Raw genomic sequence first — 27,928 nt, 5'->3', positions numbered from 1 at the left:
AGCAGGTTCTTATTAGTTGTCCATTTCATACATATTAGTGTATACATGTCAATCCCAATCTCCCAATTCATCCCACCCTCCCACCCCATGCAGCTGCTCTTTCCATAAGACAGCCAGCTCACCCAGGGTCATGCCTGCTCCCTGGGGGTGGCCCACATTTGCTGACGGTCCCTCCTTCCAACTCAGGACAACTCTGAAGATGCCTCATAGCTCCAGGGCTCCCCAGGGCGGCCCAGCTTCTCCCTCTGTCCTGCCGCCTCCCCTCCTTACCCCGCAGGTGTGCATCCTGAAGGCTCTCCCCAAACACGTCCTGAACACAAATCTCAGTCTCCCGGGAACCTATCCTGCCACAACTTGTTATGTACCAGGCACTGTTCCGAGCATTCACGCATATAATTTCAAGGAACCCTCCCAACAACCCAGGATGTAGGTGTTTTTATTATCCCCCAGTTTATGGATGAGAAAACAGAGGGAGAGGCTAAGTAAATTACCCAAGGTCACAGAGCTAGCAAGCTGCACAACCAGGATTCCTATGCAAGCTCTGAAGTGTTACACACACTGTCTTCTAGAACATTCCGGTGGCCTAGCCGTGAAGAAATTAAACAAAGGAAACAGTTGAAGAAGATACATTCTGACTTGAGAGGGAAAAATAATCTCCACTATTCCCAATTCTTTTCCACAGGCCTCTCACTGGTGCCTGAACACGCAGCCCTGGTGCCTAATTTTAACTCAGTGGTTCTTATGGGGGTGGGGACTTTTGGCAACGTCTGGAGACATTTTGTTGTCAGACCTGGGAGGCTCCTAAGGGCATTTAGCAGGTGGAGGTCACAATTACTACCAAATGTCCTACAACAAGCAAAGCCAGCCCAAAATGTCAGTAGTACTGAGGTTGAGAAACCCTGTAATCTGGCTTTAGAGCCTGGTCCCTCAGCTGCTTTTACTTTGAAGGACTCCCAGCGTGATGACTACTAGGGAGCAGGCTTTGGTGAAGGTGGTCAGAGATGTCTGAGCATGGGGGTGGAAAGAGGCTCTGGAAGGCACACCTGCCTGCACATCTGTCCAGTTAGTAGGCACATGCAGTGAAATCACAGAGGCACAAAGCCACTCATCGCATCGACACTTGAAAGAACAGAAGGCTGGAAACTACCTAAGTGTCCATCCACCGGGAGCAGGTTAAATAAATAAGCTACAGTAAAGCCATACAATGGGACACGATGCAGCCATAAAACAGAAAGAAGAAGCTTTTTATTATTAGCATGGAACTATCACCAAATATACTCAGAAGTGGGAAATAAAAAACATGGATAGGGCTTCCCCGGTGGCGCAGTGGTTGAGAATCCGCCTGCCGATGCGGGGGATATGGGCTCGTGCCTCGGTCCGGGAGGATCCCACATGCCGCGGAGCGGCTGGGCCCGTGAGCCATGGCCGCTGAGCCTGCGCGTCCGGAGCCTGTGCTCCGCAACGGGAGAGGCCACAGCAGTGAGAGGCCCGCGTACCGCAAAAAAAAAAAAACAAAAACAAAACATGGATAGTTTATACATGGATAGTTAAACATGGATAGTATCTACCATTATATAAAAAGGGAAGAAAGTATATACAGGCATTTGTGTTTAATGCATAGACTATTTCTGGAAAAATACATAAGATAATATTGATATCAACATACTGGAGGCCTCCAAGGAGGAGAACTGAGAGTCTGGGAGAGAGGGGAGGAGGGGGATGCTTAGTTATTACTTATATCTTTTTCTGTCTTTTAAATGTTATACTGTGTACATATATTATCTATTCAAAATTAAATAAATTTTTTTTTTTTTTTTTTTTTGCGGTATGCAGGCCTCTCACTGCTGTGGCCTCTCCCTTTGCGGAGCACAGGCTCCGGATGCACAGGCCCAGCGGCCATGGCTCATGGGCCCAGCCGCTCCGCGACATGTGGGATCTTCCCGGACCGGGGCACGAACCTGTGTCCCCTGCATCGGCAGGCGGACTCTCAACCACTGCGCCACCAGGGAAGCCCAAAATTAAATAACTTTTTAGTAAAGTAGGAAAAAAAAACGTAATAAAATGGAGATGACGGTGAGCCCCCTGCTCCAAGAGGAAGAAAAATACCTTGAACTTGATTCCAGGAGTGAGAGTGCCCATGGGAAATCTTTATCCTCAGGCCAGCTGCTCCCCACTTGTACCCAGGCACTGTCAGGTGATGTTCAGAGAATTAGAAACTTGTTTCAGTACGAGCCTGAGTAAAACAGAAGAATGATAGACCCCACTATCAGTGGCTGAAGAAAATTCATAAATGGACGCCTAACAAAATCCAAAAGAAATACCATTAAAATTTGGGGCCCCAGGGCTCTTTCGTGATGACAAATAACTGACAAGGCTCAGGTCATTCCTCTTGTCCCCATACAAACACTTCTTAGAGCCTCTGAGGATCCCGGCCCTTCTATTTAAAAGCTTCTCAGATCATCAGCAACTCACCTGGGTAAAGGAGCTGGGGCAGGGCCCCTTCCAGCCCTGGACCCCACCAGTTCAAACGACCCCTTTCCTGGGGCAACCCTGGTACAGAGCCGGCAGACGCGCTCCAAAACCCAACCTGCCCAGCGGGGGTTCAACCTGAGGGCCAATGCCACGGAGGGGACTTCCGCCATCTTTACAAGGAGAAAGCTGGTGACCGCTGACACCAAAGTAGCCTCACAAGAGAAAACCACAACAGGAGGGCACAGGGGCCTCAGGGGCTGTGCTGGGGCAGCCGCTGGGTCACCTGCCCTCCCGCCTTCCCTCAAGCCATCTCCGCCCTCCCCTGTCCTTACTCACCTCTTTCAGAAGCTTCACTTGCTCACCACTCCCCATTCAGACCTCAGCACAGCCTTTATCCCTCAAGTCCTCAAGTCCTAAAGTCCTCAACTCGACCTTCTATTGACAGTGGTTCCTCTGTCTTGGTAAGTGGTGTTAAACAGGTTCCAGTGTTTATCTGTCTCCCTGACGAACACCCCAGGGGGAGGGAGTTACCCGTGTGTTTGTGTTTCCTCCTCTCCCCTTGGTACTGATACAGGTCTGTCTGCAGGTAGTAGTCACTCTCGGCCTTGTTGGCTCTCCTGGGGGGAGAGGAGGAAACTCACTTCCCCCCACTTCCAACTCACTGAGGAGACTCACCTCCCCCCAGTTCCATCATGTTTGCTAAGTGCCAGACTACGTGAAAATTACTGAAGAGAAATGGTGTCTCTCGTGTCCCTCCGGCCAGAATGCCACCCAGGAGCCCGAATGACCCTTTGATAAGCTAAGTCAACTGCCGTCACTCCCTGGCTACCCATCTCTCTCTGAATAGCACCTAAAGCCCTGACGCAGGCCCAGGAGGCTCTGCACTGACTGGGCCCTGCTCCCCCCCGGCCCCCTCTCCCACCGCTCTCCAGGGTCCAGCAGCCCACACCCTGCCTCAGAGCTCCTGTGCTGGCTCTTCCCTCTCCCTGGAATGCTTTTCCATGCAGCTGGTCCCATCGATGCACGCGGGGCCCTGCTCCAACAGCTCTCCTTCCCCACCCTTTCTAAAATGGCACCCTTTCAGTACCCAGCCCCTTTCACCTGCCCCTCCACATCCGCTCACTCACCACTTCTCCACCCTGCGCAGGGCCCTGGTAGGCTGGCCGCTCTGCCTGCAGGGACAGGCCCCACGCCCTCTGGCTTCCGTTCAGCAGAGAACAGGCAAGATCCTGGAAGGTGGGAGGGGGCAGGAGGCCAGGGCGTTAATCCCCGGACTGGCTCTTTCCCTGCAGGGTGGCTGCCACCCACTGGCCCCTCAATGGCCACAGCCTCAGCTCTTAGCAGAAGGGTCTCACCTCGGCTTCTCTCCAGGTTCTAGTAACTGCTCCCTCCCCTCCCTCTCACTCACCCAGGTCTGGCTACCTACGCTGTGCTCCCCTATACCTCGCCCACACCTTTGGAGGTGATCCCTTTATTAAACTTTCCTCAAATTACCCAGCTTGAATATACTGTGGCTTTTCTTTCAGGCCCCCAATTCACCACCCATTACATGCCTATGGTTTGTGAGCTGTCTGGCCCCCAAAGAGACCAGAAGGACAGAGAATATAGTGGCTTAGTTATCCTCTGCTGCATCCCAACGTCTGACTCGGCGCCTGCACACAGTAGCTCAATAAGTACTTGTCGGATGAGTGAATGAAGAAGGGAGGGACTGAGGTCATCTGGAGAGAGGATGTAGAGGCTGGAAGGACAGGCAAGAGTTTAGGAGGCGATGGGGAGGCAGCGCACAAATGCAGGCACAGGAGGCGGTGGGGATGAGGATGCCGCCTCCCCTCGAGGCATGAACACCTCTGTTTCTGTCCTTCTTAGCGCTTCAGAGTCTGGTGATTTTGCTCTTTGTTTTCTTTGTATGTCTTCCGACTAGAATGGATTCCCTGGGGGCAGGGGCCATGTCTGTCTTGTTCACTATGGTATCCTTAGAGCTTGGCACAGTTCCTGACATACATAGAAGGCACCAGATCCATACTTGTCAGATGAAGGAAAGATATATGAGTTATCCAAAAGAAACAGTGAATTGGTAGAGGACCTGGAAAGCCGGGTTGGGCAGTTTGGAAGTTGCGTGGAGAGCAGTAGGGATGAAGTACAAGTCCTAGTGCGGGGCTGGGGGTCGGGGGACCAAGGTGGAGCTTATAGGAAGATGAGCCATTGCTACAGAGTCATTATTCATAAACCACGCAAAACCCTTCAAGGAATGAATAACAGTGATTAGCAGCCTCACCATCACTCTCTCTGTAACTGGTTCCGTTTCTAGCTCCCTTCCCAGAGACCGTGTGGGTGTGCGGGTGGAAGCCACTCTGCACAAAGTAGTGTCAATGCCTTTGAGGAACAGAATCATGCGATCTCGAAGCAAGAGTGTGAAAGGTAAAAAGCATGGACCTGAGCAGGATGCCTGGGGGCAGGACCGCAGTTCTGCTCCTCAGCAGCCAAGCGGACTGAGGTGTTTCTGAACTCCTGGGTCTCCAGGTCTTCAACTGCAAGTGGGGACAGTAAGAACATGGAGGTAATCGTGAGGATTAAATGAGTCAATATCTGTAAGACACTTAGGACAGTGACTCAATTCTCAATTAGTATTAGCTTGTGTATAATTTTAAAAACAACAGAAAAGAAAAAAGAGAAGTCTGGCAATGGAATAACGTTGGCGTTTATAAGGCACAGGTACAGACGTTCTCATTAAATCCTCCTGATGAGGTATCATCAGTATTCATTTTATGGAAACTGGTTTGGATGCTTAGGGATTTGCCCTAGATCTCACAGCTGATAGGCTGTGGTCAGGCCACAAGTACAAATGACACCGAGTCTTGTTTTATTGAACCACATGCCTCTAAGTTGAGCAACTTCAGGATTCCACAAAAACAAAGCCCAGAAAAGCCAGTTCCTTTTACACTTGTCCCCCACCCCGGCTCCCTGCCCCCGAAGCCAGGCCACTTTGTTACTGGTGTTTCAGTTAACTGCACTCATCACCTTTTAACTGCCTCGTGGTTAGAAACAAAGGAAAGGGGCATCCTCATCCCCAGGCCAGAGCTGGGAGGGACTGCTGTACACTTAGGAGATGTGAAAACCCAGTGCAATGTGTGGATCTTATTTTGATCCTGATTCAAACCAGCCAATTATTAAAAAATAAAATAAAAACATCTTTGAGACAACTGGAAAAATCTGAATATGAACTGGATACTAGGGGATGTTATAAAATCACTGTTCATTTGTTAAGTGTGATATTGATATGGTGATTATGTTAAAAAAAGAAAGTCTTAATCAACCCACATAAATACGCCCCCATACAAAAACCTAATTTTTGACAAACGTACAAACATCGTTCAATGGAAGAAGGGTCACTTTTTTTTTTTTTTTTTTTTTTTTTTTTGTGGTACGCGGGCCTTCACTGCTGTGGCCTCTCCCGTTGTGGAGCACAGGCTCCGGACGCGCAGGCTCAGCGGCCATGGCTCACGGGCCCAGCCGCTCCGCAGCATGTGGGATCTTCCCGGACCGGGGCACAAACCCGTGTCCCCTGCATCGGCAGGTAGACTCTCAACCACTGCGCCACCAGGGAAGCCCGAAGGGTAACTTTTGATCAAGGGTGCTGGATCAATTGGACATCCTCAGGCAAAATAGTGAACTCAACCTAAACCCCAACCTTATAAAAAAATTTACTCAAGGGAATTCCCTGGTGGTCCTGGACTCCATGCTTCCACTGCAGGGGCCCGGGTTCAATCCCTGGTCAGGGAACTAAGATCCCTCAAGCAGCTTGGCCAAAAAAACCCAAACCAATCCAAACCAACAAAACCCCAAAACCTTAAAAAAAAATTACTCAAACTAGATCAAGGCCTAAAACATAAAAGATACATCTATAAAAATATTAGAAAAAATACAGAGAAAGATCTGCAGGACGTAGGGCTCAACCCAAAAATACAGTCCATAAAAGAAAAAATAAATTGGATTTCATCAAAATTAGAAACTATTGCTCTGCAAAAGATCCCTGTGAAGATAATGAAAAGACCAGCTTGTAGAGAAAGTATGTGCAAACCACACGCCTGACAAAGTTCTTATATCTAGAATATATAAAGAAATCTAAAAACAAAGAAGCAATCCAGTTAGAAAATGGACAAAAGATTTAAATGGATAATTAACCAAAGAGGATACACAGACAGCAAAAAAGCACATGAAAAGAAGTTTAACATCTAGGGACTTCACTGGTGGCGCAGTGGTTGAGAATCTGCCTGCCAGTGCAAGGGACACGGGTTCAATCCCTGGCTGAGGAGGATCCCACATTGCTGCAGAGCAACTAAGCCCGTGCGCCACAACTACTGATCCTGCGTGCCACAACTACTGAAGCCTGTGTGCTCTAGGGCCCATGCTCCGCAATGAGAAGCCACCACAATGAGAAGCCACTACAATGAGAAGCCCACGCACATCAGGGAAGAGCAGCCCCCGCTCGCTGCAATTAGAGAAAGCCCGTGCGTGGCAACGAAAACCCAACACAGCCAAGAAAAAAAGATGTTTAACATCTAGCCATGAGGGAGACGCAAATTAAGATCACAATGAGTATTACCACACACCTATCAGCATGGCTAAAATTAAAAAATAAAAAAAAACGGTAACACCACGCGTTGGCGAAGATGTGGAGAAACTGGCTCACTCGTACAGTACTAGCAGGAACGCAAACTGGTTCAGCCACCCCGGGAGAGAGTTTCCGTTTCCTTTAAAATGAAACACACAGTTACCACAGGACCCAGCAGTTGCATTCTCGGGCATTTATTCCAAAGAAATGAAAACTTACGTTTACATAAACACCTATACACAGATGTCTATAGCTGCTTTATTCGTAATAGCCCCAAACTGGAAACAGCCTAGATGTCCCTCCTTGTGTGAATGGTTAAACAGACGTGGTACATCCATACTTGGGATACTACTCAGCAATAAAAAGAAGGAACTACAGACACACACAACCACCTGGATGGCTCTCACTCGCTTATGCCAAGTGAAAAAGGCAACTTCAAAAGGTCACAAACTTTGCTTCCATTTACATAATATTTTAAAAATAAAATTATAGAGATGGAGAACAGAGCAGTGGCTGCCAGGGGGTAGGGATGGGGAAGAGGTGAGAGGTGGATGTGGTTATAAGAAGACAGCATGAAGGAACCTTGTGGTTATGGAAATGTTCTATATATATTTTAATTTTTATTGGAGTATAGTTGATTTACAATGTTAGTTTTTTTTTAAATAAGTTTATCTGCTACATTGTTCTTTTATAAAAATATTTATTTTATTGACTGCGTCGGGTCTTAGTTGCAGCACATGGGATCTTTCATTGCAGTGCGGGCTCTTCATTGTGGTGTGCAGGTTTCTCTCTAGTTGTGGTGTGCAGGCTCCAGGGCGCATGGGCTCTGTAGTTTGTGGCACGCAGGCTCTCTCGTTGAGGCGTGCGAGCTCAGTAATTGTGGTGCATGCGCTTAGTTGCCCCGCAGCATGTGTGATTCTAGTTCCCCGACCAGGGATCAAACCCACATCCCCTGCATTGGAAGGCGGATTCTTAACCACTGGATCACCAGGGAAGTCCCTACAATGTTGTGTTAGTTTCTGCTGTAAAGTGAATCAGTTATACATATACATATATCCACTCTTTTTAAGATTCTTTTCCCATATAGGTCATTACAGAGTATTGAGTAGAGTTCCCTGTGCTATATACAGTAGGCCTTAATTAGTTACCTATTTTATATATAGTATAGTGTGTATATGTCTCAATCTCCCAATTTATCCCTCCCCCTCACAATGTTCTATACCTTGACTGTGAATCTACACGTGACAAAATTGCATAGAACTACACACACACACACATGAAATGGTGGAATCTGAATAAGCCCTGTGGATTGTACCAATGTCGTTTTCCTAGCTTTGATATTATACTAGTTATTCAAGATGCTACCAATGAAGGAACTGGGTGAAGGGTACATGGGACCTCCCTGAACTTTTTTTTTTTTTTTGCAACATCCACAATCTATAATTACCTCAAAAAACCTTTAAAGGGCTTCCCTGGTGGCGCAGTGGTTGAGAATCCGCCTGCCGATGCAGGGGACACGGGTTCGTGCCCCGGTCTGGGAGGATCCCACATGCCGTGGAGCTGCTGGGCCCGTGGGCCATGGCTGCTGGGCCTGCGCGTCTGGAGCCTGTGCTCTGCAACAGGAGAGGCCACGGCAGTGAGAGGCCCGCGTACCGCAAAAAAAAAACCACAACAAAACACCTTTAAAAAGTCTATCAGATGCATAACAATATATTTACAGATTACATGACATAGCTCTTAGATTTGTTTTAAAATATACTCTAGGAATAAAAAATAAGAGAAAAAAAGTAGAAGAAATAGATGAAACAGAAAAGATGTTGATAGGTGTTGAAGCTGGGTGAAGAATACATAGGGAAAGTATATATACTTTCCTCCCTAGTTTTGTGTTTGCAGACTTCCCAAATAAAAAAAGTTTTAGACAGTTGAAAAGGGTACTCTGTCCAACATAAGGGCTAAGCCTTACTTATTGGTATACAGCTTTACTCACTGCTATAACATTTGCATACAAATTAAGTTCAAAGCTTATAATTCTGTTTCATTTACAAAGTTTTTATTATGACCTTTTATTAAGAGCTCATAAATCACATGCTTAATCTGGTTCTGTTGACTACTTTTTCCCTCCATGATTCCCCCAAAGTTATAAAAAATAAAAACTTATAAATATCCATTGAGGATTATCCACAGTTTTTACACGATAGTCAGGTCAATGTTTCAGGTTGTCCGACCATCTCCCAGTGTCTCATGCAGAACAGAATTACAGCAGCAAGGCCTCTGAAATCTCAACAGCAGAAAGCGCAATTCTTTTCCAAATCCCACCTCATCCCTTAGTGTTACAGCACTCAACAGGTGCTTGTTTGGGATAGTAGCAGGAGGAATTGCTGGGATGACTGCTCCCGGGAGCGGGTGAGAACAGCAAGCCAGGAAAGTTTCAGCCCTGCATCTGCCATGGCTCAAACCTGGAACTATATTTAAACTCAACAGGCCAAGAATCACCAACAGCCAAATGACAAGCTCAAAGGGGGTCAGCACAGGCCCGATCTGGCTACTTTCAACTGGAAGAGTTTCAGGTCACTACAAACCGGAAAAACTCTTATTTGGTCCAGAGCTGGGGAATCCGATTTTCTCACTCAGTATCCTCTCTTGAGGTGCTGACGAGCAGCACTTTCCTTCCAGCCAGTGGGATGAAATGCTTAGAGAACAGTGAGGCCAGAGGAACATGGAGCCTGCTGTCAAGTCACTAGGTTTTTCGAGTTTTCAAATTCACCAAGAGGACAGAAGGTTAAGAGCTGACTGTGGAAGCCGAGTATCAGGAGAGCTCAGTACGGACCTTAGGACACTAACCCAGGATCTCCTCCTTTACCCTGTGTTAACCTCCAGGTGTCACTGGCATTTCTCTTCCTCCAACTTGGTTTTAAAACCTCTTCCTTTGGAGAACAGTCAAAAGGTATCAGCTTGCCCAGCATCTTTCTTTTTTGGTTTGTAGGGCACATCAAGGATAAAGAGGCAAAGAGGCTGGACAGATTCAGACCTGCAGGCTCTTCTTGGCCCACTTCTGCCATAAGGTGGGCACGTGGCCTTCCATCCACGCCAACTTTCAGCAGACCGAACAGGTTTCTCAGCTTTCAGAACATAAGGCTAAGCCCGGCCTTCAAAATCTCATCCCCGCCACCTCCCACCCCCAGCAAATCCTTTTCCTACTGCATAAAACCAGTGATTCCTCCATCAAGTCACAGTGTAATATATCCACTGACGTAGGCTCTTGTCAAAGAAAATCTCTTTTTCCAGGATGGGGTAGAACTTGGTTGTTCCCAAGCACACGCTCCACAGAGGGACAGTAAACGATAAACCCCTCAGGAGAGGGCGCTGCCCTGCTTTAGGGAGCTTTCATCAGATGCTGATGAGAGTCAGTACTGCCTTTCATTCTACTCCACACGCATCTGCTTATGCCTCCTGACTCCTGCCGGCCCCAGACTGAGGCTGCGATGGGTGGGCCTCTTGTTTCCAACATGTTAAAGGAGGGAAAGTCACCTTCGATCAGCTCTACAGGGCACGTGGAGCCCAGGTGAGGTGAGAAGTAAGGAGGTTCTAGGACGATAAAATAGATGCCACAAATTGTCAGTCAACAAAAGGGGTCAAGATATCCTGAAATACAAACTAAGCAAACAGTCTTTCTGGCAGTGAGCAAAGCAGGCAAACAGTCCTTTCTTTTCTGCCACCTTCCCTGGTCTCCCAGGTTTCAAGGAATCAAGTTCCATGATTATAAACGAAGTCACTGGCTGCTCCTGTGCCCCACGGTATGGCCCGGTTGATTTAAAAAGCCTCACTGTTACCATCGTATCTTCGTCAACCCAAACATCCAGTGAAAACAGGTAATCTTAATAGAGAGTTTGCTATTAAAATCATGCCCGGTCACACCCTAGAGCCTCGGCTTATCCCCGAGGCGGCCACCCTCTTCTTCCCTCGAGTGGCTTTAACTCCCCCAGGAGGGTGGCATCCGCGTCTCTCTACAAGGCAGGCTTCCTTCTCAGCTCATGAGAGGGACCTAGAAAGAAGAGGAATCCATGGAGCCCGCCTGGTGGGGGCCCCAGCTGCTCTCCTGCTTGCGGGGGAACAACTGCTGGGCTGTGAGGGTTGGTCCCTGGGCTGCAGGATGCTCAACCTCCATGCAACAAAAGGTACATGCGGGAGATGAGGACGGAGAGGAAAGGGGACAACATTCCCCTCTCACCAGACTAGCTCTCCCCAAGGTTCAGAACCACCGGTGAGCCTCTCTTTTCTGCCAAGGAGCAGAGAAGACCACCTCGGTCGGCCAGGGAGGCCTCTCTGCACCCTGGCCTCCAACTCACTTCTTCCTGCGGATCTTGGGTTTCTTCACAGGCCGAAGATAGGGATTATCGATGATGTTCTCCTCCCCGTTCCGGCTCCCCGATAAGGAAGGGTTCTGCTGCAGGATAGAGGTGTTCTCCTTCTCGGCTCCAGAATCATCCTTTGAGCAAAAGCCGAAATAAAGCAAAATACCAAATGGCATAAGGAAAGAGATCATGCCCACGGTAAGAACGACTGTTAGCATCCCTTTCATTGAGAAATTAGAAGCCCAAGCACCACCTTTTGGCTAATGTGCCTCTCTCTGCCTCAGACGAAAGGAGGCCAGGTAGCGGCTGCTATCAGAGGACGGCGAGCACCAGCTTTGACACAGTGGAGCACAAAACACGAGACCCTGAACCTCTTCAGAAGGCAGGGACAGGAGTGAGAAGGAACAGAGAACTGGGAGGGGCAGAGTCAGGGGCTACCATTTAGACGCCTCAGGGAGGAAGCCCAGCCTGTGCGGAGACAAAGAAAAAGAGAAGTGGCTCCCGATGCCCTGCAGGACTGAGAGGTACAGGACTGAAACAAATCATGTGCGTGGGCACCCCCTGGACCAAAGCTCATGCAAATCATAATCGATTTTCCCGCAAATTCTCAAATATCTGGTACTTGCAACATGGTACAAATGATCATATCCCAGCAGAGGCCAGAAACTGCTCAAGCCCTGAGAGCTCCCATGAAGGCAAAGCAACACCTGCAGGCACCAACACAGGAACATCATGCAAAATCTCCATCTGCAGCCTGTGGATCAGGCCTTTTGCTGTTCGTTTTTTGAGGAAAGTGATTTTGGAGAAGAGCTTATAAGTTTGGATATATTCAATATGATCTCAGTTAAAGATTTTTTTAAAATCACAATGGGATGTAGACATAGAAAACAGTAATATGTTGAAGTTTTACAGACGGCTTCTGGAAATATGGGTGATTGATTCTCCTTTCCTTTTTTACACTCTATTCTATTTTTCAAGTTCTTTAAAATGAGCAGAAGCTGCAGGCGAAGGGGGTAAAAATCACACGAAGCAGCTCAGGCCCAAGGGGCTGTAAGGGACCAGAAGCAGCTGGTTGGGCTGCGCCCCCTGGTGACAGACCAATGGTTCTGTCACTGGGATTCCCGTTCTGTAACTTGAGGCAAAAGAGGACTTGACCTCAACCAGGAGATTATGCTGTCAGAAGACAGGGGGACAGTGGACAGATGGCAGGTTCTTCCATAGGGACCACTGGCCTAGGACGGCGGTGCCAGTCTGGGCTCAATGAGACTGAAGAAAGCAATGACTCTGAGGTTCGGCTGCGTGCCCTCTCACTGCCCGTCAGCCCTGTTCTCCCCAGAGACCCAGATCATCCAGGGCCCCTGTGCCTTCCCTCTCCAACACTCAGTCCGGTGCCACTAGAGTCGTTGTGGACCTCCTGAAGGCTCTCTTGAAAGCGAGTACCCCAAGATCAGCCTGGCTGGCGCGTGCCAGACTAGGTGCCGGACACAACGTCTGACCACACCGAGACCTGCCTTGGATACTGGGCTCCGACCTTTCTGAAGTTCTTAACGGCTCGGTTTCGTAGCTCACCCCTACCTCCCTCCTCTCATCTCTCTACAGGAAACGCCCGACCTTCAAAGTTACTGGAAGTTCAACTGTGCCTTAAGTGCTTCCTGAGATGATTAGGGTGGAGGGGACCCAGTCAGGGGTGCCCTGGGATCACTGCTGGAGGCTCCCCCCACTCAGCTCGCTAAGCCTCATGAGGCCAGGACTTGGGGCATGAGTCATGGGACAACAGGCTTCTCTACTCCCAAGGAGAGCTTCTGGAAATGCCACTTTCTTTGCTGTCTTTGGGGACAGGCAGCCTTGAGATGGGGAGGGACAGGAGGAGTAGACTAAAGAAGTAAAGTACTAAAACGACTGAGATTTGTAAAAAAAGGTGGGAGTAGAAAGGTCTGTCAGGAGCGACCTGGGCCAGGAAAGGCCAGACTCAGGGCATGTGTGCACGCTCCTCATGCACCCCCTTCATGCACCCCATGCGCCCTGGGTGACTGCATCCAGCCTCACAGCTTCTACCACCACTTCCACGGCAGCATCCCCCACTTGAACCTCCCCAGCCCTCACCTCTCCCTTGACCTCCAGGCCTCCACGGCCACTGTCGCTCAACCACGTGCCATCTCCACGTGGCGGTCAAGTAGGCATCTCAAATTCAACGTGCCCAGAACTAAACCCCGAGCACAAACAGCTTCTCCCACTGTCTTCCCGTCCTGTCCTCCCAGCTATCCAAGCCCAAAACTCTGCAGTCACTCCTGCTTGCTTGCTTGCTATCTCTGGCATCCCACAGCCAATCTGTTGGGAAAACTTCTTGGCCTTATCTTCCAAATACAGGCAGAATCTGACCACTTCCACTATCTCTACCGCGATCCCCCTGGTAGGACCTACCAGTGTCTCTTACCCGGATGGACAACGGCCTCCTAACTGGCCTCCCGCCACAGTCCCTCCTCTGCCTGTCCCATTCTCACCAGCGCAGCCAGTGCTCCTTGGAGAAGTTCAGACCTGCCTCTCCTCTGCCCCACACCCTCCCAGGACTCCCACTTCATCCAATGAAAAGACAGTTCTTAAAATTGCTCACAAGGCCCTGCCTGATCTGAGCTCTCCCTCCCCTCCCCCGGCCCCACCTTCCTCAGTCACACCTCCACTCTCCTTTGTGCTATTCCCCAGGGCCTTTGCACTGGCTGTTCCCTTTCCAGGACACTCTTCCCCAGATATCCACATGGCTCACTCCCTCACCTCCTTCAAGACTCTGCTCAGACGTCACCTTTTCTGTGATGTGTACCCTGAGCACCCAATTTAAAACTGAAACCTCTACCCTTTACCCTGGATCCTCCCCTACTCAGTTTTCCCCCCGTAGCACTTTCGTCTTTTACAAACTATATAGTGATGTATTTACGTATTACGCCTACGGTCATTCCCCCACTGCCAACACACAGGCTCCCAAGATGCAGCTGTTGTCTTTGTTCTGGCCACTGATGTGTCCCAAGCACTCAGAACAGTATCTGGCACTTACCAGGTACTAAACAAATACTTGCTGAGTACATGAATGGTACATCGTTCAGAAAAGAGTAAAAGTTGAGACACTGGGATTGCCTGCAGAAGGCAGCTAGTTGAAATGTATGAGAAAATAATCCTCTGATACAGCAATTTAAAATGAATAGTCCTGGGACTTCCCTGGCGGTCCAGTGGTTAAGACTCCACGCTTCCACTACCGGGGCCGCAGGTTTGATCCTTGGTCAGGGAACTAAGATCCCACATGCTGCGCAGCGTGTTAAGTAAGTAAAGTAAGTAAGTTAAGTAAGTAAACAAACAAACAAACAAAATGAATAGCCCCTTCATGTTCCTAGATGGAGTAACCAGAACCAAGTTAAACAAAGTAACTACCTAGCAACAGTCCTTGACAGCTGTGACCTTGATAGATAAAAGAACAATTTAAAACACCAGTTATTGAACTTACCATAACAATGTCTGTAAATGCTAAAGACAGAAAACAACCTAAACATCCACAGGGGACTGGCTCACTAAATCCACACGATGGAACAGGAGGAAGCCATGCAGAGGGATGAAGCAGCTCCTCACATACGGCGGGCAACGACCACCGAGATATGGCCACAAAGAAAGCAAGCCAGGGGAAAACTGTTTGTGTTTAAGATAACAGTTAAAAAAACATCTCTAGAAGATTCACAAGAGACTGGTGACACTGGTTGCTTTGTAGGAGGGAAAATGGATGACAGGGAACAAGGACAGGCGAAAGACAGTCACCATACATCTTTTCGTACATTCTGAGCCTTAAACATATGATTGTATTTGCCAGTCCAACGAAATAACAAGCCCACTGACTGTCATAAATTGTTGCTGGAATCCTTTTCCTGAAGTCTTTTTATTTATTTATCTTGTACAGAAGAGCATATGGTCATACAGCAGGGGCAGGGGGAGGGGGGCAGTGGGTGCCGTGAGCTGCCATGTGCCGGGCACCCGATATGGATGAGCTCATTTTATCTCAGGCTCCTCACTTCCCCTTGAGGGAGGTGTTCCTACTCCTATTTGTATTTGTGAGGAAACAGACTCAGATGCTGGGTCATGCGACCAAAGTCACTGAGCTGGAAAGTACCCTGGTCTGGATCTGAGGCCAGGCCCGTCTGACTCCGAGGCTCAGGTCTTTCTACTCTTTCCTGTCTGGCTTGGCCTCTGGGTATCCAGGAGTCCTCAGGCAGTTCCTGGCATCCTTTCAGCCACGATTCACTCACCGCCATGACCTCACCTATGTCATTACATTACCCGGAGTTTTAGATAACACATCTGCAAGCCCTTTAGCTGCTTTGTACTTATAAAGGGACGGTGACGTTTGTTTAGAAGACTCGCCTTCTCATAAGGTGAACCTCATCTTAGTCCGTGACACAATCACCATATCTCAGACCAGGTTAACTGAGTCCAAAACAGAAGTGTAGAATAACAAAGCTCCTCTGTTCTGTGTAGAGCCATGGGCTCCCAGCCCTAATTCTGAAAGGAATAATTCAACGTTAAAGAAATGGGTGTTCAGGCAAGGGAGACCTTCAGCAAATACTAGAGTCAGCACTGGCACTCTCCACCTGCATCCTGGGGCCTCACACCTCAGAGAACACGAGGAACCCTCAGTCCAGCTACAACCACTGAGCCATCCCTTGCTTAAAAGCCAGGGCCAGCCTTAAAGGATGGATAAATGTGGTAACCTGACTCTTAGGGTCCTGTAAGCTTTAAAGGCATTAGAGCTTCAGCAGGTCTGTGACTCTACTTGGCACTTGGCTCTTTCTCCCCTGATGCATGAACAAGAGTGGGTCTTATCCTCTTACTTGCCGAGTACAATACATCGTAACCAGAAAAGAACACCCACCAGTTTCAACGAGCACACCTCCCACCCGACCTTTGTCTTTGTGCCCACACATTTTATCTCCTATCCTGGCTCTGAAATGTCCACAATAAGGCTAACCCCTCCTTATGGGCACAAAATCCCATGCCTTCTCCCTTACCAAAGATCATCATTCCAAAATGTTTTTCTCTCCTGCATCAACATTACCAGATCATTTTCATCAGCATACAAACATCCTGTTATTTCTTTTATCTTAAAAAACAAATAAGGGACATCCCTGGTGGTCTGGTGGTGAGGACTCCATGTTTCCACCGTGGGGGGGTCCACATTTGATCCCTGGTTGGGGAACTAAGATCCCCCAAGCTGCAAGGTGCAGCTAAAAAAATCAATACATAAAATTTAAAAATAAAAAACAAATAAAAAACAAAATACCTCTCTGACCTCCTTAATTCTTCCCCTTTAGTTACCGCTCCATTTTCTCTCCTTCCCTTCACAGCAAAATTCCTTGAAACCATGGTCTACATTAATGGAACTTTCTGTGATGATTTAACTGTTCATATCTGCGTTGCCCAGTAGGGTAGCCACGAGCCACACGTGGCCACTGAAATGTGGCTGGTGTGACCAAGGAACTGCATTTTTTCGTTTTATTTAATTTACATCAATTTAGACTTAAATAGCCACATGTGGCTACTGGCCACTGTAACGGACAACACAAGTCCACACTCACCGACTCCAGTTCCTCTCTTCTCTTTCTCTTTGAATTCACTTGCTCTCATTCTTCCTGAAATTGCCATTGTCAAGGTCACAAACTACATGCCTGTTGCCAAATCTAATGGGCAACATCTCAGTCCTCACATGACTGGAACTAACTGCAGCTTCAGACACAGCTGGTCACTCTCTTCTCCCTGAAACACTTTCTTCCCTTGGCCTCCGGGACGCCGCAGACCACCCCCACCCCCACCCCGCCCAGTTCCACCACCTTTCCCGCTGTGCCTTCTCCATCTTCTCGGCCGGTTCCTCATCTCCTCACCCTCTGAACAGCGCAGAGCCCCAGGGCTCAGTCCTGGCACCTCTTCTCTATTTTATCCTCACTCGCCCCCTAGGCACTCACCTGGTCTCGTGGTTTAAACACTATCTACATGCCGAGGACTCCCAGGTTTTCATCTCCTGAGCCCAAAAGCTCCTTGAACTCCAATGCGCCTATCCACCTTCCTACCTGACCCCACCACCCATATGTCTAATAAGCATCTCAAACTTACCTCGTGTAAACCTCTACTCCTGGCTTCCCCCCTACACCTGTTCCACCCAACCGTCTCGCCTGTCTTGGCTGAGGGCACGTCCATCTTGCCTGTTGTTCAAGAAAAAACCCTTGCATTTATCTTTGACTCTCTTTCTCTCACATCCACTCCATCAGTCGCTTCTGCTCCGAAAATCATCTAGAATCTGACCAAATAATCTACCTGTGTCTTCACCTCTACCACCATCTCTCAGCTTCTTGCACCAGCCTCCCGACCGGTCTGCTTCTGCCCTCACCCTCGACCCAGCAACCTCACCGATCCTGAGACCCTCCTCTGCTCAGCATGTCCAGGGGCTCCCATCGTACTGACAAAAAGCCCAAGTGCTTAGGTACCGTTAAGACCTGACTTCCCCAGGAGCTCTCTGACCTCGTGCCCTGCTCTCCTCCCCCCTTTTGCTCATGCCACACTGGCCACCCTGATGGCCTTGCCATTCCTCAGCACAACAGCACCCACCTCAGGGCCTTCGCGTCTGCTGTTCCCTCTGTGGGGAACGCTCTACTCCCAGATACATGCGAGCCTTGTTCCCTTCGGGTCTTTACTCACCTGTCACCTTCTCAGTCACCCAATCTAATACCACATCCCCCAGGCTCATACCTACTCCCATCTCCTAATTTCTCACTTTTCCTTAGCTCCACGAGGGCAGGACATTTTGCCTATTTTGCCTCCTGCTAATTCCCTAGCACCTGGCACCTGCCTGACTCTGGCAGGTGCTCATTCAATATTTGTTGAATGAATGAATGGATCCCCAGGACACAGACTTATCCCTCGAGCTAGAGATCGTGCTGCAATTGGATCACCACGGGCCTATCATGCAAGTCCCTAACATGGCGCCAGAGAACTGAGGTAGGTCCTGTCCAATCCCCAGGGTGATAGGCAGAGAGCAGCACGGGCTACGGCGGGGGGCATGCTGAAGCGGGCAGAAGGCAGGACCCACCGTGCTGATGTGAAGAGGGAGGTTCTCTGTGTCTGTCTGCTCATCCTGCTCCGAGGAATCCGTCTCCTCCATTTGTTGCATCTCCAGCTCAGACGGAAGAAGAGCGGTCAGGTAGGGGATGGTGAAAGGCCTGGCAGCAATCACTGGGGGATTGGAAGAGAGGCCAAGAGCGTTATGACAGATCAGCGAGCAGCAGCGAATGACAGTGATGGCTAACACGCTCGAGCACTTACCACAGGCCAGGCAGTGTCCTACAGGCTTTACATGTTATCTTTAATTCTCGCCTCCACCCTATTAAGTAAGTACAATTACCAACCCCATTTTACAGATGGGGAACCTGAGGCCCGGAGAGGTTACGTGACCTCCTCAAGCACACCGGAAGTGGTGGAGTGGGATTTGAACTCGGGCAATATGACTTCACAGCCTACTTTTACCAAGTACCACTAAAATCAGAGAGAACTGGGGCTGAATCCTAGCAAAGCATCAGCTTAGTGATCTTATACCCAAGGTCAGTTAACCCCCCAGCCTCATTAGTAGAGCAGGGATATGGATCCCTTCAACCTGAAGGACTCAAGTCTTGATAGCGGACTTGAAAACTCTCTGCATGGAAGTATATCCACTGAGCTAGAGGGCACTTCAGGTAAATGAGTGACCCAATTCCTCCAAAAAGCACCGAGGCTGAGTAGGAGAAATCATTAAATAAATAAATAAATAAATAAATACATAAATACATAAATAATAAATAAGTACATAAATAAATAAGTAAATAAATAAATAAGCAAATAAATAAATAAAAAAGAAAGAAAGTCTCTGTGCATACTTCCATGGTAGAATGTCATTATCAGGAGACACTCTAAGATTATTTTTAAAATGGCTCAGATGTGGAGTCCTGCAGACAGAAAGAGCTAGGTTTGAATGCTATCTACTCTCCGTGTGACCTTGGGCAAATTACTTCATTTCTCTTCTCTATACGCCTTGGCTCCTGGAATGGTGGAAGTAACAGTTCCTAACTCAGAGGCTCACTCGAGGAGTTCATGAGATAACGTAGGGAAAGTGAGTAGCACAGTGTCTGGACTTAATAACTTAGCCGCTGGGGTTCCAGGGCAAGGCACACAGCGAGAATCCAACAGGAACTTGCTGACTGAATGAATCATCTAAACCAATCTCCCTCACTCCCCTTTGGAAACACTGAGGCCTGTGGAGAGGAAGGAACATGGTCACACAGTGAAACGATAGTGCCGAGATGAGAAATTATATGGTGAGTCCTGTGAGAGGACGTAGTGAAGGCAAAGCCTAGCAGAGGTTCTTTAACTGCCCTGCCCCCGACACCAGGGTCCTTCTACCACCAGGGCTGCCCCTTCTGCTAAATGAGCCTCTCTGATGCCTGGGGCTCAGTCACCCTCGAGGTAACCTCAACTCAGTGCACTTCAAGTGCCCAATCCCAACAGAGGCCATTACTGTTTTGGAGTCATCAGTTAGGGACGGGCCCTTAAGACCTAGAAAAAGGAGCCAGAAATGAAGAACAAATTCCACCCAAGACAAGGACAAAGCTTATTCGTTTCTTCCAACGACACTGAGAGAGAGGGAAGATGGGGCGATGATCTCAAAGGACAAGCCAGGGTCCACAGAGGGGAGACACTCACAGGGAAACGTGCTGACGTCATCTTTGAAAAGACTCTGGGTCTCGCCGGTCTTGGCCATAAAACGGGTGAGTGCCCGCTCCACATCTCGTCTCTGGGACGCGGCCTTCTCCCGCAGGACCTGATAGTCCGACACAGGCTCACGGTACGTCTAAAGGGAGAACAGCAAAGACACTAGAGAAATACCAATGACTACACTGCTCTCCTAGGGTTCCTGCCTTGCTGTTGCTCTGTCCTCCCACCCTTTAAATGACCCCTACGTCACTGAGAGCTGAGATCCCCAAGGGCAGAGGAAGGGCAGAAAGAACCAATATAACTATGATTAACATTTACTTTGAACCTTAAAAGTTAAGAAATATACAAACATTTACATTTATGTGATTGATCCCGGGCCTTCATTTAGCTCCAGCGACAGCTGGACTCAGGCATAAGAGACACATCCTGAAGGGAGAGTGGGAATTCCAGCCCCACACACCTGCCGGGGAAGCCCTGCCGGGGACCACCCAGGGGCGCTCAGTGTAACATGACAATAGAACTTTCTGACATGTTTAAAATCTTCCCGAGATGAAGAATTTAACAGGATTCTGAACACGCTGGTTAAAAACATTAAAATGCAAGATCTTACAATTATTTTTAAGACAACTGTTTGACATTTAAAAAGTTGGAAATTTAATAGGAAATTTTTAACGTAAGTCTTCAAATAATTGGTAGATGAGAATGAAAAAAATTAGTTTTATGATTTATTAAGGGCAGCCTAAGATCCTACCTATCTTTGTACTGTACCTTTTTCAACTATGAGAACTGTTAAAGTATCAAAATAAACTGAACTTAGAACCAGACCTCCTACTTCGTATTCCACCAAATATTAAACCAAGATTTCAAAAAATACAAAAGCTGAGGCTATAACGTGGCTGCCACTAAAAAGGAGCATCAGTTTCCTGAACCTTTAATAAGGGTCAGATGATCTTTCAACGTACATTGTTTTAGTACCGTGTTACATTATAACATTCACGTAAATGAGCAAACAAATACTGAAGCATGTGCTTAATACTGTACTAACAGAGATATGCTACAAAAGAGTTAGAGACTGCTGTGGGTTGAATTATAGCCCCCTAAAAAAAAGATGTGTGGAAGGCCTAACCCCCAGGACCCCAGAATATGATCTCATTTGGAAATAGGGTCATTGCAAGATGTAATCAGTTAACATGATGTCATATGAGTAGGGTGGTAAGAATCCGATATGACTGGTGTCCTTGTAAGAAATGGCCACGTGAAGACGGAGATACAGAGAGAGGGCCGTGTGAAGAGGAAGACTGGAGTGATGCATCTACAAGTCAAGGGGCGCCACGAACTGCCTAGAAACCACCTGAGGCTGGGCAAAGGTTTCACAGGGAGCCTGCCGACACCTTGATTTTGGACTTCCAGCCTCTGGAACTACAAGATAATACATTTCTGTTGTTCTAAGGCACCGAGTTTGTGGCACTTTGTTACAGCAGCTCTAGGACACTAATACAGAAAATCCTGGTCAAGAGCAATGGCTGTGTTGCAATGGTGGCTGACCACCTGCTCCTTTCCCCCCGTATCCTGAGGTGTGGAAAAATCTCCTGGAGGACTTGCCCCAACCCTGCATCGTGGCCATATTTGCACCGGGACGCAGTGTGGAGGCGGGGACACAGGAAGCGAGTAGAAGAGCCTCTGGGGACTCTTATGCACACTGTACCTTCCCAAAGGAAGGTGAAATTGCTAGAAGGCAAACTGGAACACGGAGGACATGTTCGGAAGACATCTGAACTAAGGAGGACAACTAGACTTGTCCCATACAGACCCAGAGCTCACAGTTATGGTAAGTTCCATTTCATATTACCGAGTTTTATTTTTTGTTTTTTTTGGGGGAGCCACACCATGCAGCTTGTGGGATCTTAGTTCCCAGACCAGGGATTGAACCCAGGCCCTCAGCAGTGAAAGCACGGAGTCCTAACCACTGGACTGCCAGGGAATTCCCCCAAGTATGTTTTAAGTAACTCTTTCCCTGATTTCAAAAATAACTCTTACCTATTATGGAAAATTTGGAAAACCCAGAAAAGCACACACAAAACAACAGTTACCTATAATCCCACCAAGAATTACTACCAGCATTTTGTGGAATGTGTCTTTTCTCTACGTGGCTAGGTACTTCTGTGTTTGGCTGGGACAGGCAAAACGGTGCCAGTTTCAGTTTATTTTTTAACTATATTTTTGCCAGCAAACTGGAGAAGATAATTCTCCTTTGCCAAATTGTTTTCCAGTGAGGAAAGACATTCTGAGTTCTGAACTACCCTGTGACCAACAAACTTCTGGACTCCAGTCTGACAGCCAGTAGAATGGAGTCTGCTTTTGCATCAGTCACAGCCCCCAGGGTGGCCTTGTCACTCACCGGAGTTTTGATGTAGGTGTGGGGGTCGGGGAACTCGGGAAAATGGCTGGGGATGTGTGGCGGGTGGGGTCGGTTCTGTCCTGCAGTGAGGGCCTTGGGGGTCACCGGCTGATTGGTCACTGGAGCTGCAACAGAGTCACCGGCGGTTACTCTTCCACCCAAGGCCTTGCGTCTCTACCCACACCCTCCTTTTCTCAAAGTAAATGCTGGACCTCAATGTTCTATGCAACAGGCACTTCGTACTTCTACCAATAAAAGGCCTTTAATGGCCTGAGGACCTGAAAAGGTACCTCCGCCCCCCAACAATGCCCGGCACGGCATGACCTGGGGTGACATTCCCATCTACAACAATCTTGACTGCACGCCTCTTAGGTCGTTGAGTGGGGGGCTGAGACAAGCTAACTACATAAAGAGCAGGTTGAGGACCTAAGGAAATTAGGTGGGCTGCTAACTCCTTTCAAGAACCCAGGTAACAAAGACAGACACTGAGCCAGGGTAAGTTAAGTGAGGGCCAATAAAAGCAAGAAGGGCTGAAAATGGCACCTTTCACTGCCACTTTGAGAGGAGCATCTTAAAACGATGTCAGCTGGACTTCCCTGGTGGTGCAGTGGTTAAGAACCCACCTGCCAATGTAGGGGACGCAGGTTCTACCCCTGGTCCGGGAAGATCCCACATGCCGTGGAGCAACTAAGCCCGGGCACCACAACTACTGAGCCTGCGCTCTAGAGCCCGCGAGCCACAACGACTGAGCCCATGTTGTGCTGCAACTAATGAAGCCCGCGCGCGCGTAGAACCCGTGCTCCACAGCAAGAGAAGCCACCGCAATGAGAAGCCCGTGCACCACAACGAAAGTAGCCCCCGCTCGCCGCAACTAGAGAAAGCCCGTGCACAGTAACAAAGACCCAATGCAGCCAAAAAAAAAAAAGATGCCAGCCTGAAAAGAGTGATAAAAAAAAAATCTAGTGAATTCTCCCCAGGTCCTGCAAACCCAAACTAGTTACTCCAATCAACTGAGTTTATGGCACTCAGTGTATCTAAGGCAGAGATCATCAGACTTTTTGTATAAAGGACAGGAAGTAAATATTTTAGGTTTTGCAAGCTGTGCAGCCTGTCACAACTGCTTAACTCTGCCATTATTGCATGAAAACAACCATAGATAATAAGTAAACATGGCTGTGTACCAATAAAAGTTTATTTACAAAACAGGAGGTGGACCACCTTAGGCCTATAGGCCATAGTTTACTGACCCTTGATCTAAGGAAGAACAAGCACTCTCCCATTTTTCAAGTAGCATCGAGATGGTTTACCTTTCTGGTGACTGAACTTCACATCCTAATCCGACTAGCCCAAATAACGATTACATGGTAGGTAGCCCCAGATGATGGAAGGGAGCCTGCAACGAGGCAGTAGCTACACACCAATCCCTGCCCTAGTCAATCAATTCATTCCACCAGCATTAACTGAGCACTCCTGAGTACCTCAGCTCAGAGTCACTTACGGGCAGTGATGACCATCCTCTGAGACCGTTTTGCATAAGCAGGGAGAGTGTCCACATTGAAACCTAAGAAACAGGAGAACAAAAATCACTGCCCAGACCACTGGATACTGAACATGGAAGGGGAAGTAATACTGTGGTGAAATAGTTCAAACTCCCAACTCAAGAGCTTTGCTGCCACTCAAAAGAAGCTCCACCAGAATTTGCGAGAGGGAGTTAGGAGGCCTCTTAAAGGGGTTCAGAGGAACCCTCTTTTGATAACTCTCTCAAGCTAAAAGCAAACCAGGAGACGAATGAGGGGATTTAAGAATGCTCAGCAGAGGGGGCTGCCTCCTGGGGACTCCTCTCTCTCTCTCTCATGCCTCCAACTCAGCTGCACTGAAGAAACAGAAACCGGAGGTGTACTCACCCATCTCGACAAGGGTGACCACAATATCTGACAGTGTGGGCTGTGTCCTGGCTGTGTGCTCACAGTAAGACTTGGCGCTCCTCCCAATTTCTGAAATGTCTAGGAAAGGATCAAAGGCAGAAAGTCTTACTCTCAGTTCCCAAACAGTTAAACACAGAATTGCCATATGAGCCAGCAATTCCACTCCTAGGTGTCCACCCAAGTGAAAGGAAAACAGGGACTCGGACGGAGTGTAGCACTACTTGAGTATCCATGTTCATAGCAGCACTATTCACAGTGGACAAAAGGTAGAAATAACCCAGCGTCCATCCACAGAGGAATGGATACATAAAATGCGGTCTATCCATATAATGGAATATTATTCAGCTTTCAAAAGGAATGACATTCTGATACAAGCTACAACATGAATAAACGTTGAAAACATCATGCTAATGAAATAAGCCAGACAGTCAAATATTTTAAGATTCCACTTATATGAGTTATCTAGAAAAAAAAAATTCAGGGCTTCCCTGGTGGCGCAGTGGTTGAGAATCTGCCGGCCAATGCAGGGGACACAGGTTCGAACCCTGGTCTGGGAAGATCCCACATGCCGCGGAGCAACTGGGCCCATGAGCCACAACTACTGAGCCTGCGCATCTGAAGCCTGCGCTCCGCAACAGGAGAGGCCACAACAGTGAGAGCCCCGCGCACCACGATGAAGAGTGGCCCCTGCTCGCTGCAACTAGAGAAAGCCCTCGCACAGAAACAAAAACCCAACGCAGCCAAATAAATAAATAAATAAATAAAATTTATTTAAAAAAAAAATTCATAGAGACAAAAAAAATTGATTAGGGGTTACCAGGAGCTGGGAGGAATGAGGAATGGGGAGTTACTGTTTATGGATACAGTTTCTGTTTAGAATGATGAAAAAGTTCTGGAAATGGATAATGTTGATGGTTGTACAACATTGTGAGTATATTTAACACTACTGAATTGTACACTGAAAAATAATTAAAATGGTAATTTTGATATGTACATTGTGCCACCAAAAAAAAAAAAAAGGTCTTATTATCTGGTTGTCAAGTTTTTGTTTTTTCTACCTGAAGCTGAACCTCTTTTCAGCCATGCTAAACTCCTTCAGGGGAAAGGGGAAGCATGAAGCTGGGCTCCATGAGTGGGTTTCAGAAGTGGATGGGCAGCTCCAGGAAAATTCTGAAATTGTGCTGAATTTTACATACAAAAGAGCCTTTTTCTGGGATGGGGCCACAGGTCAAAACCATTTTCATAATAAAATGAGACATCTTTTGACTTTTTTAGTCACAATCTCTCATGCAGTTTTCCAGAGGCTATGTCACCTATGACGACATCATGGCTCTGCTGGATAATGGAATGTGTGCTTGTGCATTCTTATGTTTTAAAATGTTCTCAGTTTTATTTTCTAATGTGACAAAAATCTCTCTATATAAAGCCCATGTATACAAAATTCCTTGGGGTCCTCAATATTTAAGAGTCTAACGGGGTTTGAGATGGCTGCTTTAGGAAAACATTGGGTATTTTGAAGTTCCAAACATCAGCTGCAGAGAGTCACCTCAATCCAGATCACGCCCTTCCTGGGACAGCCCACATCTAGTGACTGATCAAGACCAGACTACAAAGGCAGGGCTTTGGGGGACTGATGTCAGATACTCTGATGGGCAATAATTGCTCCAGAGCGCCCCACTGAGTTGGCCAATTCTTTGTTTGGCCTGTACTGCAGTTCAATTTCTCTCTCTGCCTAAACCTTTCTCACTTCCATTCATAGGGTTGATTCCGCTCTCAAACACCTTAAATACCCACAACCCTCATTCCATCCTCCCCTCCCCTCCAAAGGCCCAAAGAGGGAAATACAGTGTACATGCACAAGCCTATGTGAGACCGTTCCAGGCTCCTAAACCTCAAGATACTTCCTTTGAAAAGTGGGTTTTTTTCTTTTTTCCATTTTCTAAAACTTATTCACCCTCACTCTGTGTATCACATAATATAGCATTTGATTATATAATGTGTGGCATCTATTTCATGGGAATTAATCCTGACTCTCCAATGAAACTGTAAGTTCTTTGAGCATAGAAAACAAACAGCAATAATAACAGCACCTACAAGCCATCGAGCGCTTACAACGTTCCCAGCTTTGACTGTTTTACATATACATCTCACTTATACTCAAAACTCCAGGGGGTACAAATTATTATCCCTGTTCACAAAGGAGGCAATTGAGGTGCAGGAGGTTTAGTGGTTTACCCAAGCTAGTAGGTGGCAGAGTGATGACCTACACCCAGGTCTATCTGATTCTAAAGCCTGTAAGTCACTTAACAATGTTCTTCTTTTTCTTAAATCCTCTCTAACACTATCACAATGCAGGACACAGAACAGATGTCTGGTTGACTCGAAGAAGGCCTATTGTTTCCTGGTACTTACAGCTCTGCAGCATCTCTGTCAATGTTTCCACAGATGCTTTCTCAGCACTCTCAAACCCTGCCTCTGTCAGCAGGGAGCTCACAACCACTTGCAGGGTTCGCCTTCGGGCCAGATGGTAGTTATCAGCAGGATTAGTGGACTGTTTACTTCCCGATCTCTGTGAATCAGCAGCCCAGAAAGAGAAAACGTTTTCATCCAGAGGACAAGGATGCAATCACAGAGTTCACATACTGCCAATGGCAAGCAAAGGTTCTTTTGCTAAATACTTATTTATTAGCGCTTAATAAGATGTGGTAGTCCCTGATGTTTAGACTTACAGCTCTTGGCCAAATGAGTAATAACTGAGCACACCGGGGGCTCTAAATTCGGAGACAGCCTTTCTGCCTACCTAATACTTACAATTCCAATAACAAAACAGCTGTTTTCTACTTTCTATTTTAGCAGATTATCAGAATATATAACTGAAGAAACACGCACGATGGGATTGAACTCATATCCATCTCCCAGAAAAAAGTGACCTCTCTCTTGTTCCTCCCATCTCCACACCATTTTGCTAACGAGGAAAATTAAAACAACAAACAACACATGATGCTAAGTAGAGGACCTACAAGTAGGAAGTATTTTGAAACGGGAATCCCTCCCAACTTTGGCGAGCCAATAAGAGGGCGAAAGCGGCCTTGTTGCACCAATCAGGAGGTGTTCCGGGCTCCCAACCCCCAACAGAGAACGGGCCAATCAGTATACAGGTCCACCAACTCAGGAGGCAACCGCCGAGTCTCGAGAAGAGGGTCACGTACGGCTTGAAAGACCCTCCTCCACTCAGAGCTCATGGTGGGGCTGGATTTCTGGGTATAAGATTGTAGCCCAGGCTAGGGGAAAGTTACAGAATGTCCCGACTCTCTCGGCTTCGGCCCCGCGCCTCCCGCCCTTACCGTTCCGGAGCTGCCAGCCCCGGCAGTGGCCGCCGCGTCGGCCATCTTGCTCTGGCGTA

The 27,928-nt window shown here is 47.8% G+C and overlaps 1 protein-coding gene across 3 annotated transcripts; it reads right to left on the bottom strand.

The window, feature by feature from the left end:
* Positions 1-1,359: 1,359 nt before the first annotated feature.
* TAF8 (TATA-box binding protein associated factor 8) lies at positions 1,360-27,919 on the bottom strand. Of its 3 annotated transcripts, none has more exons than XM_082638007.1 (9): positions 27,870-27,919; positions 26,938-27,094; positions 24,505-24,603; positions 24,099-24,161; positions 22,601-22,725; positions 20,191-20,338; positions 18,548-18,690; positions 11,431-11,570; positions 9,113-11,126 (listed from the first exon to the last, which is right to left on the bottom strand). In XM_082638007.1, the coding sequence occupies exons 1-9, from the start codon at positions 27,912-27,914 to the stop codon at positions 11,114-11,116; spliced, it is 933 nt and encodes a 310-aa protein (XP_082494133.1). In that variant the 5' UTR covers positions 27,915-27,919; the 3' UTR covers positions 9,113-11,113. The 3 variants fall into 3 exon arrangements, with proteins under 3 accessions (XP_082494134.1, XP_082494133.1, XP_082494132.1); XM_082638006.1 differs by having other exon boundaries at positions 9,113-10,669; XM_082638008.1 differs by lacking the exons at positions 9,113-11,126; positions 11,431-11,570 and adding an exon at positions 1,360-2,233.
* Positions 27,920-27,928: the final 9 nt, after the last annotated feature.

The sequence above is a fragment of the Mesoplodon mirus genome (genome assembly GCF_964341445.2).
Source record: "Mesoplodon mirus genome assembly, chromosome: 12".
Classification (NCBI taxonomy): domain Eukaryota; kingdom Metazoa; phylum Chordata; class Mammalia; order Artiodactyla; family Ziphiidae; genus Mesoplodon; species Mesoplodon mirus.
Note: the sequence above shows the minus strand (reverse complement) of the source record. Positions and strands in the feature narration are given on the sequence as shown.

What these genes read in the sequence shown, in the direction of transcription:
- TAF8 (XM_082638006.1), bottom strand. Translation starts at nt 27,914, where the DNA reads ATGGCCGACGCGGCGGCCACTGCCGGGGCTGGCAGCTCCGGAACG. An exon ending in GACAGAGATGCTGCAGAGCT is followed by an intron (nt 24,604 to 26,937) that starts GTAAGTACCAGG and finishes ATCCTTTCCTAG; the next exon opens with ACATTTCAGAAATTGGGAGG. An exon ending in TCCCTCTTCACATCAGCACG is followed by an intron (nt 11,571 to 18,547) that starts GTGGGTCCTGCC and finishes TTTTGCTCAAAG; the next exon opens with GATGATTCTGGAGCCGAGAA.